At 45.2% G+C, this 14,223-nt stretch overlaps 2 protein-coding genes across 6 annotated transcripts in view; both read right to left on the minus strand.

The window, feature by feature from the left end:
- The window catches only part of GNA13 (G protein subunit alpha 13), a 598,177-nt gene that overhangs the window by 385,487 nt on the left and 198,467 nt on the right, over positions 1–14,223 (minus strand). The gene's annotated exons all lie outside the window — the stretch shown is intronic.
- The window catches only part of ARSG (arylsulfatase G), a 114,673-nt gene that overhangs the window by 11,494 nt on the left and 88,956 nt on the right, over positions 1–14,223 (minus strand). For all 5 annotated transcript variants that reach the window (XM_063456102.1, XM_063456105.1, XM_063456100.1 and 2 more), the window contains exons 9-10: positions 8,048–8,156; positions 4,807–4,927 (exon numbers count right to left, since the gene is read on the minus strand). In XM_063456102.1, coding sequence (XP_063312172.1) covers positions 4,807–4,927; positions 8,048–8,156 — 230 coding nt within the window. The remainder of the gene's footprint in view (positions 1–4,806; positions 4,928–8,047; positions 8,157–14,223) is intronic.

Consider the following 14,223-nt stretch of genomic DNA (forward strand, 5'->3'; position numbering starts at 1 on the left):
CCGCAGCAACAATCCTTGCAAGCCGCTCGACCTAAGAGAACCCGACAACAGGCTACACGCCCATCGGGAGCTAATGTCTGAGACCCAACAAGCAGAAAGCCCTCCCAGTGAACCACGGACTTTCACCTAAGAACTAGACCATCTCTTACACGGACCCCTCCGAGAGACAACACGTGCAAGACCCTATGGACTAACTAAAGAGACATTGTACACCCTGCAAACCGCAAGTATACCGCCATGTTGGCGGTCTCACTAGACACCCGCTTGGACACTATGCTCACAGAGCCAGGGGGGGGGGTCGGGAACAAGGGACACGAAAGAGAGGCCAGGGAGACAGATATCGGTGCCCGAGCTCCCCCCTCCCTCTCCCTGATCTCCGGAAACATGCGAAGATCAAATGGGCATACCACTGGAGGGTAGAGAGTGTTATGTATTGCCACATCAGAGATTTACAGAGCATTTAATAAGGGGTAATGACAGGGACCCAGGCACACGTAGGGGTTAAACGCACAATGGCCGTGCCACGTGGCAACTGTATAAGATGATCACGTAGGGGGGGTGGGGGGCCAACCACCTGGCTGGGCCCAGCCGCCGGGGCTACCCGACCTGCTACGAACCTAGGGGAGCAGGCGGGGGGCAACGCCGGCGGGGCTCACCCGGGTGGGGACCACCACCTTCACGGACGAGAGGACAATGAAACACGAGACGCACGGTGTCTCTGCCTCCTCCTGGGGGGAAAGTGCATAGAAATGGGGGAACAGGGGAAAGGTACACCACGGACGGGGGAGAGGCACATTGGGAGGCAACAGGCACAATACATTATTAGACTGGAATCTAAAAGGGCCGCACTACCACCGGTGACCCATCTGAGAAACCCCTAGCCACCCCCCATCCGGCAACACAGGCCAAGACCGTAAACAGGGGGAGAAGGGTGGGAATCTCACTGGCCAACCAGAGAGGGCAATACCTGAAGCTTGCTTAATTGTTCATTACCAGTTATGTTTTTAATATGTTGACGAAATGTTATTGAATGTTTATGCCTATATTATGCTCTGCTGCCGAACAGGAACACACCCATAATCCGACACATACACACCCATGCCGGCCCTTTAGGCCAACACACACCATGGCGAGGAAATATAGAACACCAATCCATACATCATTCTACAGAGCCGAGAAGGGACAACACGGGACACAATCCAATCCACCCCAAGGACAACAGGAAACCATGCCGGTATTAGACCGAGCGTACTCCCATACTGACGGGTACATCTGGATGTCCTTCCGATGCCCCACAGGTAGAGGCGTCACCGTACAGGTGAGCACACCACGCAAACCACAGGTGGAAGCGTGAGACACTGCTCCCCGATGCCTACACCTTAACCGACGCCGACCAGCGACGGTCACTGGGGAAGGTTACCGTAACCCCCCACTACTACCCACCAAGACCTCCCTCATGACCCGCCCATCTCCGGGCCCCCGGGGCCAACAACAGACACCCTCCCCTACCCATCGTCTCCCACCCCCTCCCCCACCTTCCCCCCCACTGCGAGACTTCCACCGACGCAGAGCCTCCATAGTAATGATCCAAGAGACACACTACCGAGAGGGAGCCAGACCTAAAATTACCAACCACCACTACCCGCATGGATACTACAGAGACTACCACGGTGGTAAATCCAGGGGGACCGCAATTCTTCTCCACAAAACTGTGCCGTTCCAGGAGGGGGGGTGCAGGGTAGACAGAGAGAGCAGATATATATTCCTCAAAGGGAAAATTGCGAACCAATCATACACATTTGCGAACTTATACGCCCCGAATAAAAACCACTACCGCTTCCTCAAACACACAGTCCGCAAACTCCAGGACTTGACAGAAGGGATACTCATACTGGGAGGGGACTTCAACATAGCACTTGACCCCACATGGTCAAGTGGGGCACCTCACATACTCCCTCATACCAACTCCAGAACATAAAATCCTTACTCCGCAACCACCGACTCATAGACAGCTGGAGAGCCCACCATCCCGAAGGCAGGGACTACACCTTCTATTCCTACCCCCACAGCTCCTACTCCCGAATTGACCACTTCTATGTACCACACCATAACCTACCCTTGGTAACAGATTTAAACATAGGGGAGGCGACGTGGTCGGATCACACCCCAGTTACACTGACACTAAAATCCCAACTCTTCCGCCCCACCATCACTAAATGGCCACTCAACGAATATCTGCTCTCCAGATCAGACACCAAAGTCTCCATAGGTGAGACGATCAAGGAATATTTCGACCTTAACACCTCAGAACAGACATCGCCAATGATTAGGTGGGAGGCACACAAGAGTGTGCTAAGAGGTCACTGCATTCAACAAGGGACGATACTGAAGAGACAATCCGAGGCCCGCTTATCCGAGATACTTGCCGACATACACAAACTAGAGGAACTGAACAAACATACACAGACACACTCCAGACAGGCCCAACTACTACAATTGAGACGAGACCTTACTACTTTACTACACTCCAAACATTATAGGGACGCAACCAGACACAAAGCCTTCTTTGCCCTTCATGGGAATAAGAGTGGCAAACTATTGGCCAGGATGCTGAACAAAAGGAGACAACAGACATACATCGAAAAAATCAGAGATAAACACGGGACACTTCACCGACTTCCGACGGACATAATGACGACGATCCGCGCATATTACTCAGACCTGTACACACTGCCACAACCACAAACTGAAGCAGCGAAATCGCGGCTACGGGACTCTATCCGGGCTTACCTCGCTAAATTTCCGATGCCAACCCTAGACAGGGAGACATCAGCATTGATAGATTAACCAATCACATTAGAGGAACTGGCACTCGCAGTCAAACGCACGAAAGAGGGCAAACGCCCGGGTCCGGATGGACTCCCGACGGCATACTACAAAACCTACGCAGAACACCTATACCCCCCGATGGTAGAGGCGTTCAACGCAATCAGAGTCGGACAACACATACCCAAACAAGCCTTAACAGCCCATAATACTATTATCCCTAAAGAGGGCAAGGACAGGGAATATTGCGGGAACTACAGGCCCATCTCGCTCATCAATTGCGATATTAAACTTTTGGCCAAAGTCCTAGCAACACGGCTCACAATGCACGTCCCCTCACTGGTCCACCAGGTGGGGTTCGTGGGGGGCAGGGAGGCGAGGGACAACACAATCCGAACGCTGACCCTTATACACGGAAAGAGGGGACAAAAGGGGGGCCTTCTCCTGCTGTCTACAGACGTGGAGAAGGCGTTCGACAGGGTCCGGTGGACGTACCTGTTCGAAACCTTATCACACCTGGGAATAGGACCGCATATACGGAGATGGGTAGAGGCACTATACCTAGAGCCAACAGCTCAAGTACTGGTCAACGGAGCGCTTACGGACCCATTCACCATATATAACGGCACCCGACAGGGCTGTCCCCTAGCTCCGCTGCTATTCATACTAGCTCTGGAACCATTCCTGATACACATTCGACAAAACAGAGACATAACCGGGCTGGAAACAGACAACACACACCACAAGGTAGCCGCGTTCGCAGATGACCTCCTTTTCATAGTCTCCAACCCAGAAATCTCACTCCCCAACATCATGAAAGAACTCCAGGCGTTCGGAGATATCTCCAACCTGAAAATAAACAATTCCAAATCATTTATCCTTAACATTAGCATACCGACCAAACGAGCTGAACCGCTACGCCATAGCTTTCCATTCCACTGGGCTGAAAGTAAAATAAGATACTTGGGCATATGGCTAACGAGGAAGAGCAGTGACTTATTTAGAGAGAACTTCGCAGACATGCTTAAAGCATTCCAAAATGACATGAGAGACTGGTCGTACCCACATATATCGTGGTTGGGACGAGTCCAGGTCATTAAAATGAACTTCCTCCCGCGACTTCTCTACCTCCTCCAGGCTATCCCAATAGCGATACCTAAAACGTTTTTCACCACCCTTAACTCCGCGATGACTAGATACATATGGAACGGGGGGAGGCCCAGACTTAGACTCACCACCCTGATGTAGCCCAAAGGTAAGGGAGGGCTGGCCCTACCAGACTTTCATCTTTACTATGTCACCACACACCTACAGAGGGTAATGGAGTGGTCAAAGGACAGAGTATTTAAACTATGGAAGATAGCGGAGGAGGCGGAGGCAGGTAAACCGATATCCGGGATCTCCTGGATGAGGGAGACCACAGATAGCCAGGAACTGTCAATATACACGAAACACACCCTAGATGTATGGCGAAGGGTCTCGACACAACGGGGTGGGAGGGGGGGAGGAACACGACGCCCAACAAGTGAATGAACCATATCTTGCAATTGAGGCCTGCGCGCCAAAAAGCTATACACCTAATCATGGACCTGCGAGTCCACTGTAAGCTAAAAATTAATGTATACCTATCCACATCCCATTGTGCTTAACCTTGTATTTTCAGTATACTGCATATCTTTTCCTACTGCAAACTCACAAAAATGCTGATACACTATGAAAACAAACTCTTAATAAAAACGAAATTTACAACAACAAAAAAAATAATTCCTAACTGGAACCACCTCTAAGTGGTTGAATTCTCCCACAAGCAGACATGGAACACGGCGGTTATTCTGAGAAAGTAAAGTGTTCGCTCTCATTTCCCAGTAATAGCCAAACAATAAAAGCAGGTCTCAGGAAGAATAATGTGTTCCTGTTCTTGGAAAGCCTTGCTCTTCCTGCCGCAGCTGTTTTATGCTATCAAGTAAATCTTTGGCTCACCCTATGACCGCTCTGCAAACGCCCAAACAGGATCTCAGATATGTCTTTGCCATCAAAGCGTCTGTCCACTGGAAGAGTGGCGTTTGCCAGAGATACCAGGGTGGGGAATATATCCAGCACACTGTGAGAAGATAAAACAAAGGGCGTTAAGATAGTTGGCATATTAGGGAAGACGGACGTTTTGTTACATTTAAAGTACACAGACTGGGTTTACTGCTGTTACAGGACAAAGTTATGTATACATAGCAGGATTAACTATAAGGTGGCAGAGGGCGGAGTTAGACTTAAAGGAACACTCCAAATAATTAAAGCCCTTCTTGTTTGCTGAAATCCTTTATGTGTGAGAATTGAGTCTCTATCATTTTACAAAAAGTGCAGATTTCTTTTTTTTTTTTTTTATTATTCCAAGGGATTTTATTGATTTTTTCAGCATAGGCAAATACATACATCTAGAATAACATAGGTCTGAACAATTGCATGGTGAAGCATAGTGATATGTCACAAAGTTACGTAAGCTAGTATCTTGGAGCGTAGACTAAATATATGTAATCTGGAGTAGCTAGTTAAGGTGTGGTTCAGATTCTTGTGCTAGACAGTAGTAGCCTAGAATGATCAAAAACAGGTTAAACACGACTAACGCATATACTAATTTCAGTGATCCATAACAGTCGTCTACAATTGATTATGTCAATTAATGAATGCCTATGAAAGAAAAATTAATAATAAAACTTTAAACAAGACGGGAGCAGCGTTGTCCTCAGTATCTGAGCTTTCAGCAGGATGAGTCCTTTATGTTGTCAAGTTAAGATGGGCCATTCACACCCGCGGGCATCTCCGCAACGGGTCACCCTCTTGTGCCCCCACCCTGGGCAGACTCCAGTCCGTCGGTGGTTAGATCCTTGGTGCTGTGGGCACTCTGTTACTTGGGCAGTCCAGCTGATCCTCCCACCACGTAGAAAAAAAAAAGTGCAGATTTCAATACAAATTAGCACCTTTATAAATGTATCTGGTTACACCCTCCTGGCTGTCAATCAGACAACCTGTCCTTTTACTTCCTGGTTGTTTAGCTCAGGGGAGCTAAGCTCAAGAAGCAGCAAGTGCCCAGAGCACCTGCTTTCTAAAAACGTCTCAAGGAGTTGCATTAGGACGTCGTCGTTTGGACAGACACAGAAAGTCAGGGAATGTAGATATTGGGGGATATCAACTACACAGATTATTTTTTTTATTTTTAGTATTTGGGCAGTGGAGTCTCCCTTTAAAGATAGTAGGCCTTTATTTACCATCCTTATAGGTAGAGTGACGGGTGCCACGAGCTGGTAATCTCCTCAGGACCCCGTGGGAGCTTATTCTTTAATGGTAAAAAAAAAAAAAAAAAAACAACAACTATCAGACAGACATAGATTGGTCAACTTTGCACAAATCAGGAGATGCTGAAATGTTTGGGTGTGGGGGAGCGGAGGTTGAATTCTCTATTTAAGGCAAAAGATAGAATCCCCAATACCAGCTGCAATTAATGTGTAACATACAGGGTATTACACTTGACTTTTACAGCATGGTAAGCAATTTTAGTTGGGATATTTCTCTAATTTCAGAAGGTATAAACAAACCCATGTGGGTTTGTTCACTAAATCACAATTGTGGAAAACAGACAAAAATGTATATTTCATAATTCATAATTGTTCAGAATTCCCAGTTTGACGACTTTGGTGAAATCTCAGGGTTGTCATTGCAAATCATCCTGATATTAATAAATGCTGGCTTGTAATGGCTAGCTAAGACCTGATATAAGTGATCAATAAAGTAAGAGAGGACTCCTACCCCATCTCCTGAAGCATGTTCTGGTTTAATATTGACATCAGAGGCAGATAGTTGCGATCCTAGTGTTGTTCACCCCGCCTCCCCCTCCCGGCTCGGAGCTGTCAGCTTCTTACTAGGGCCTGTTTAAAGCCTACCAGACATGCAATAAATCAGCTGCAATCACTTAGTTAAGGGCATCTCTTCAGCAGAACAGATTAACAATTTAGCAACTGAGAGTCTGCACAATAAACAATACTGGGAATCGCCTGCAGATTGTTATTAAGACACGGTTCTGGTAGAAACCAGTGGTGGCATAGCTGAATAAACATTGCCCTGGATGGGAATATGGTATTTGTCCAAAGCTTGACCCTAATCACTGGTTTTAGCAGGCAGCAGGTAGCAGGAGGCTTTGTTCAGTCAGTGGGATACCACGGCAATCGGTGCCAAGGACAGAGGTATCTTTCAGGGTGCTACATCTGCTTGTATCACCTGGGGTGCTGTGCGAATGATCCCAGTCCATGTTCATTTAGTGGGTCTTCTAGATAGGAAGTTGTAGGTTTTGGTTTTGAAGCCTCAGATGTACAGATCAATGTTCTGATCAGCTTAGTTCACCATTTAGTAAATAACGCTCTCAGTTCGAGAAGGTGGTGTTCGGTCTTGGGTCACGTTTAACATGTTATTTGATTAGGTAACTGTGTAAACATGACCCTTGTAATAAGAGCAGATAACTGACAAACACAGGAATTTGTTTTTGTAAAACATGTTGAGAGCTTTCAACATGCAGGTTATTGGGGAGTTAAAGGAATATTCCACTGCCCAAATGGGCAAAAATGGAAAATCACGATTTAGTAGATTTTAATGCATTTATTCATTGGGTGTATATTTAAGACCAGTTTCTTATGAACTACAGCCTTTGCACGCTCTTCCTCTTTTCCGTGGAAGTGACTTAATCTCTTCACGGGGAAATAGTCAATCTTCCCATTAAGGAAGCCTCTGAAGTTCTCCCCCCATGATCACGCACTTATAACATTTTGATCGGAGGTCTGTGGACGCTGGTCTGAGGGCTGATCTGATTTAAGCAGGGGGAGGCAGCCACACTCAAGTAGTCAGTGGAGCTCACGGAAGGAGAAAGAAACCTCCCTGGCTGTTTGATTGACAGCACGTTTATAGACTCATTATTATGTGATACTTCTCACCCATAAAACACTTTAGAAAGCAAAGACACTTTATTGGTGCGGAGTGGTCCTGTAAGTTATTTCCCGTTTATTCTCTAAACTGGAAAACGTGGCGAACTGACAAGGGAATTGTGAATTTTTGGATGTGTTACATGCCAGTTTAGCTATATTTGCCCAATGTTCGCAATTTCCCAGTCAGTTAATTAGAATTTCCCAATTTAGTGAATAGACCTTGTACACATTTAAGCCAGGCCCAGACTAAAACTTACCTGAGTAGGGCTGAGACAGTGACATTTTGTGGTGTATTCTCTGGCCAGTACACTACGGCAGGAACACGGTGTCCACCCTCCCACGTGGTTTTCTTTGAAGCGCTCCCACCTACAAACCAAAGCATGGTTGGATACATGGAATGAACATTTTACTGTAATGATAATAATATAAGGACGATATACAAGGCACTGCATGAAATACAGAGAAGAGTTTGTTCACTAAGCTGGAAGTGTAGAGAGTCAAAGGGAGATTTGGAAAGCTTACTCTAAAGAAGCCGAATTGGACAAATTCTCCAAGAAGACCATGTTTCCAGTTCAGCTATTTTTACCTAAACTTATGATTTCCCTTGTCAATCCTCCACTTGGGCACTGCCAACTCAAATTGCACAGACTGTGTCTCTGTGCCATACTGTGCCAAGGAAAAGAGAGATCCCGTACGAGTTAGTTGTGCCCTAATTGTCACAGACTCTCCTAGAGTGCCCACACATCAGTACTGAGACAATTCATATGGTGGGGTGGGAGATTTAAATAAAGAAAAAAAGACTGGGATTGCAGTATGACCCATTCTGGTGCCCTTATCTTTTTCCTTCTTCCCACCACTCATTTTCAGTGTCTGCTCTTGTTAATTTGTTTTGCTTTGCTTAAAGGAACACTGCAGGGTAAGGAAGACAAACATGTATTCTTTTATATTCTTTATTTTTGTTGTGCACAAATTAACAAATAGTTTCAATACGTCACGACAGTGGTAGCACGATATATAGGGTTTCAACATACAATACATAATGTGACATTTGAAATTTCAGCACAGTTTTTAAGATAATAAAAAGAACATGCATCAAAGGCTAAACATTCATGACTAAATGCTACTTGTAGGGTTATGCGGCATAATTAAGATGTGAGTATGACAAGCTGCATAATATTATAACTAGCTAGAGCTGTGACATATGGCCCCATGCTTGATATCCTATAGGTTCAAAACAGGTGGTAGCTATATCTCAGTGGGTTCATTGTAAATTCTCTAGGTTTCTGTGCAATAAACATTTCAATCATATATGAAGTGCTACGACAGCATGCACCTACATAACAGTATAAAATATAACTTGGCACGGGTCTGTCACATTAGCCACTGAGTGAAGAGAGTGAGGCCGAGATGATACCGGAGAAACTGACGGAAGCCAAGCACAGAGAGATGGACACAGGTTTCTTCAGGAAGGAAGAGATTCTTTATTGGATCACCGATCGGGACTCAGAGGGACTAGCGTCACCAAAATACAGCAAATTCTGAGCCCCGGACAATAGTGCAGGCTCCTTATATAGGCATATAACTCCTCCCATATTAAGCTCCACCCGCACATTCTCTTAACCAATCAATACAAATAAGAATTAACTTCCTGTTTGACCGCATGGCTTGTCCAGCACAATGGAGGAGGGGGAATACTATATCCTGTATTCTTGCACATGCTCCGTACACTACTGATCGTATCTTGCCTCGTGCAACCAACTGATCGATACGTCAGCATATGCACGTACACATGCCACGTGGTAATCTCGGCCTACTAAATTTATTTTTACCGAGATTCCACCACATTCCCCCCTTTGATGCCTCTTGATATTTTACAATTACTTGAGGCATCACATAACCTTAGTTTGCTTACACCGCAAGTTACCTTGAACCAGACCAGACTTATCTTATGATGTGAATCTTCAACATTCATCTTCTTGCATTGGTTCTCCCTGATCTAGAGCCTTATATTTATATATCGCCATTATCTGTGCAGCAGCCTTCCTCTCTGCTATACTTCCTATCAGGCTTTGCACAGACCTAACTACTAAGGGTATAAGACACGGCAGGAGTAGACACAACAGTAAAATCAGTAGGACTCCACCTACCACTGCCTTAAGCCCTCCAAACCACTCATACCAGCTACCAAACCAACTACTTGGATTGTACCCTTTCCATACCTGAGTAGGCACATGCGCTAGTTTAACCATATGGCTAGTAAGCTCAGCTATTGCTTGCCCTTCATCATCTATTTGAAGACAGCAATTGCTTAGGTTAAACTTCCCACATACACCTCCCTCTACTGCCAAAAGGTAATCCAAGGCTAATCTATTCTGGTATACTGCTGTCCTCATCCTGGTATTATGTTTCACTAGAAGATTGAGCGCTTGTGATGTCTCATTTGTGATAATCTCAACCACCGCCTGTAATCTTATAATACGGTTGAGCATATAAATAGGGGTTCTATAACCAAAGGTACCATCCTCAGCCCACGTGGCTGGCCCATAATAATCTATGATACGCTGGGGAGGCCATTCATTATCTTCCCAGGTACCTATCTCTAAGGGCCCCCTTTTCTTCCTATGATTCACATCATACACTTTAACACCTAAAGTCTCACCTGTTTCAATCGGTAACAAGAAGAAGGATGGTTTGAGCATACCCAACACACATGCCCCTTCCCAGTCCTGTGGCAGCTCCGAATAGGCTTTCTTACCACAGATCCAGTACAAATTTGCTGGGGCTCTCCAGGTAGATGTGATGGATAAATCAAACCACACATCCTTTAAATTGGCGTATCTAGCAAACGGGTTAGATGGTTCTGAGACATTTGAAGCCGACCACCAAGTTGTATTCTTTGTATCATCATCATAAGCTTTTTGCCCTAGACAAGTTAATTCTCCTACAGAAGTATTATACATTATTCCTTTCCTTGCTATGCAAACATAACCTATGATGGAGGTCTTTAATCTCCACTCAGATTTACCTCTAACACTCAAATGATAATCGGCTGGTGCAGATATTAGTTGGTCAACTGCCTCAGAACCGGACATTACCTCCTTTGCTTCCCAAGGCCATTGGTCTCCCATGTTAGTACCTCCACACACATAGCAGTTGGTAACATTAAGACTACCGGCAATACTTTCAGCTAGGTCAATGAACAGGTTCTTAGCGCTATGGGGGATCTTATTATCTATACTCATCTCTTCATAAAAGGAGTGGTATACTTGATGAGTCTGGGAGGATACCGTATCAGTCTCTATCCCTATAAACAATAATGTCCCAGGATCTAAACCCGTCCCGTATATCTGAAACCCAAATAAATTGCCATACTTATCTAGGAACTTGTCGGGGTTATTAATAAGTATATGGACTGGGTTGCATTCCATAGACTTACAATATGGGCTAGTCGGCAACTTAGTCACTATCATGTCTTTATCTACTGTCTGTCCCCAAGTCGCCCACCCCACACAAGACCAATATGGGCAAAAGTTATAGTCTTTATTTGGGCATCTAGGACTCACATATTTATTTTTACTACTGGGACAAATATATTTATTGTTAGATCCATACGTCCTCTCCCATCTAAGATCCCCACATACATTCCACGGCTTTCTACCACTTGATATCGCCTTACATGCATCAAATAGCAGAACACCCGAAGAATATACGGATTCTAACACCGTCTTATTAATTAGGGTCCCCTGAGGATCTCCATTCCTGAGAGTCAACCAAATTGTACGAGGCTGATACTCCGGACTGAAGCACTTAGGTTCTCCTACTCCTAAATGGCATACACTATAGTCTATATTTAAGTATCTACATCTTGATACATCTCCTTTACATTCGTATTGTGAATGCCAAATTAGGGTTTGGGAAATATGGTTACCTGTTCTCGTAGTCTTAATGCATACCTCACAGCTAGGAGTGTCGGTACCTCTACCTTCCTGAATATAAAAACACATGTAAATAAACACAATCAAAAGCACATCTTTCGCCGTCATCCTCAGTCTTCGTCCGTGCGATGGAACCTCAGCTTCCAGGATGTGAGGGCTGCAGGGAATGGAGTTCTGCTCGTCTTCACAGGTGTCCCTTCGGGACTTTCCTGGCTTATACACTATGTGATGGTAAGAGGACAGGCTTTATTATGGCCTTCTCACTTACACCTGTAACAATAAAATTTGTAATCCACAATAATTCCTCGTTACTCCGACTGAGTAGTGCGTTTCAACCGGATCTTGCAGGGATTCTCTGGATCTGCTGTAACTTGCCAAGAATCGACTGCTGCTGGTTTAACCCTGGAGTGATGTATCCACGGAGTCACTTCTGCTACTTTTATCGCTGTAGGGGTAGACAAAAGAACAACATAAGGACCTCTCCACTTGGGCCCTAACGGTACATTATTCCACTCTTTAATCCACACTTGGTCTCCTGGATGATAATTATGAACAGGGGGATAAATATTCACAGGTAATCTATCTTGTACCCATTTCTGTACCTCCTCCATAGTCTTACCCAACTCTACAACCTGCTGCCGGGTAATTCCTTCTCCCAACTGACTCAAATCCCCCCTTAAGTTACCAAGTACGGGAGGTGGTCGCCCATACATAATTTCAAAAGGAGAGAGGCCCATCCTTCTGGTAGGGGTACTGCGGATTCGCAATAGAGCTATAGGTAAGAGAACGTTCCACTTAAGTTGGGTTTCCTGACACATTTTAGCCAACTGGTTCTTAATAGTTCTATTCATTCTCTCTACCTTACCAGAACTCTGGGGTCTATATGCAGTATGAAGCCTCCACTTTATACCAAGCATATGAGTCAGTTGTTGTAGGCACTGGTGAACAAAAGCTGGACCATTGTCCGATCCTATAGAACAGGGTAGTCCATATCGGGGTATTATTTCTCGTAGCAGGAATCTCACAACTTCTCCTGCTTTCTCTGTACGAGTAGGACATGCTTCTACCCAACCTGAATAGGTGCACACAATTACCAGCAGGTAACGATGTCCACCCGATTAAGGCATCACTGTAAAGTCTATTTGTAGATCGGACATGGGGAGTCCCCCCATAAACTGGACTCCTGGTGGCTTTACTGGTCCTTGTCTTGCATTATTCTTAGCACACGTTACACATCTGCGTACAATGGCCTGAGTCAAGTTGGACAATCTTGGTATGTAGAAATGTTTCCGGAGAGATTCTTCAGTACTGTCTCTCCCAGAATGTGTCCCGTTATGATAATTTTGGACAATTTCTACCGCTAGCGATGCTGGTATAACTATTCTCCCATCTTCTAGCTGATACCACTTGTTCTCCAAATACTTTCCCGGTTCAGTCTTTAACCACTCCTCTTCTTGAGTTGTATAAACTGGAGTCCATTGAGACAGTGGGGTTGGTATTAGAGCAGCTATATGCTCCACATACTCCTGTCTTCCTGATTCAGCAGCACGCTTAGCTGCACTATCTGCCATCCGATTTCCCTTAGTTACATCACCATCTCCTCTCAGATGCGCTCGACAATGTATAATACCGACTTCTTTCGGCTCCCACACTGCTTCCAATAGCTGTAGGATTTCAGCTGCGTACTTGATTTCTTTGCCTTCTGAATTCAGTAGTCCTCTTTCTTTATACAGAGCTCCGTGGGCATGAGTGGTTAAAAACGCATACTTAGAGTCCGTATAGATATTTACTCTTAAACCTTCAGCCAATTGTAACGCTCGTGTTAGTGCTATTAATTCTGCCTTTTGTGCTGATGTTCCTTTCGCCAGTGGCCGGGCTTCTATCACCTTGTCTATTGTTGTTACTGCATATCCTGCATAGCGGATCCCTTCTTTCACATAACTACTGCCGTCGGTATAATATTGAACATCGGGGTTCTGGATGGGAAAATCACGAAGATCTGGTCTACTTGAGAATACTTCATCCATTACTTCCAAACAATCATGTTGACTTTCAGTAGGTTGTGGCAAAAGGGTAGCTGGATTTAAGGTGTTTACAGTCTCTAAATGCACTCTTGGGTTTTCACACAACATTGCTTGATACTTGGTCATACGGCTGTTACTAAACCAATGATTTCCTTTGTAATCCAACAACGTCTGTACTGCATGTGGAACTCGTACATAAAGTTCTTGACCCAGAGTGAGTTTATCGGCTTCAGCTACTAGCAGGGCGGCTGCAGCTACGGCTCTTAGACAAGGTGCAAGTCCGCTGGCCACTGCATCCAATTGCTTAGACATGTAGGCAACAGGTCTTTGCCATGATCCCAAGTACTGTGTCAATACTCCCACAGCCATTCTTCTTTGCTCGTGTACATATAAGTAGAATGGTCGTGTGTGATCAGGTAGACCTAATGCTGGGGCACTCATCAAAGCCTTCTTCACATCTTCAAATGCCGTTTG

Source organism: Pelobates fuscus, chromosome 5 (assembly GCF_036172605.1).
Source record: "Pelobates fuscus isolate aPelFus1 chromosome 5, aPelFus1.pri, whole genome shotgun sequence".
NCBI classification, from domain to species: domain Eukaryota; kingdom Metazoa; phylum Chordata; class Amphibia; order Anura; family Pelobatidae; genus Pelobates; species Pelobates fuscus.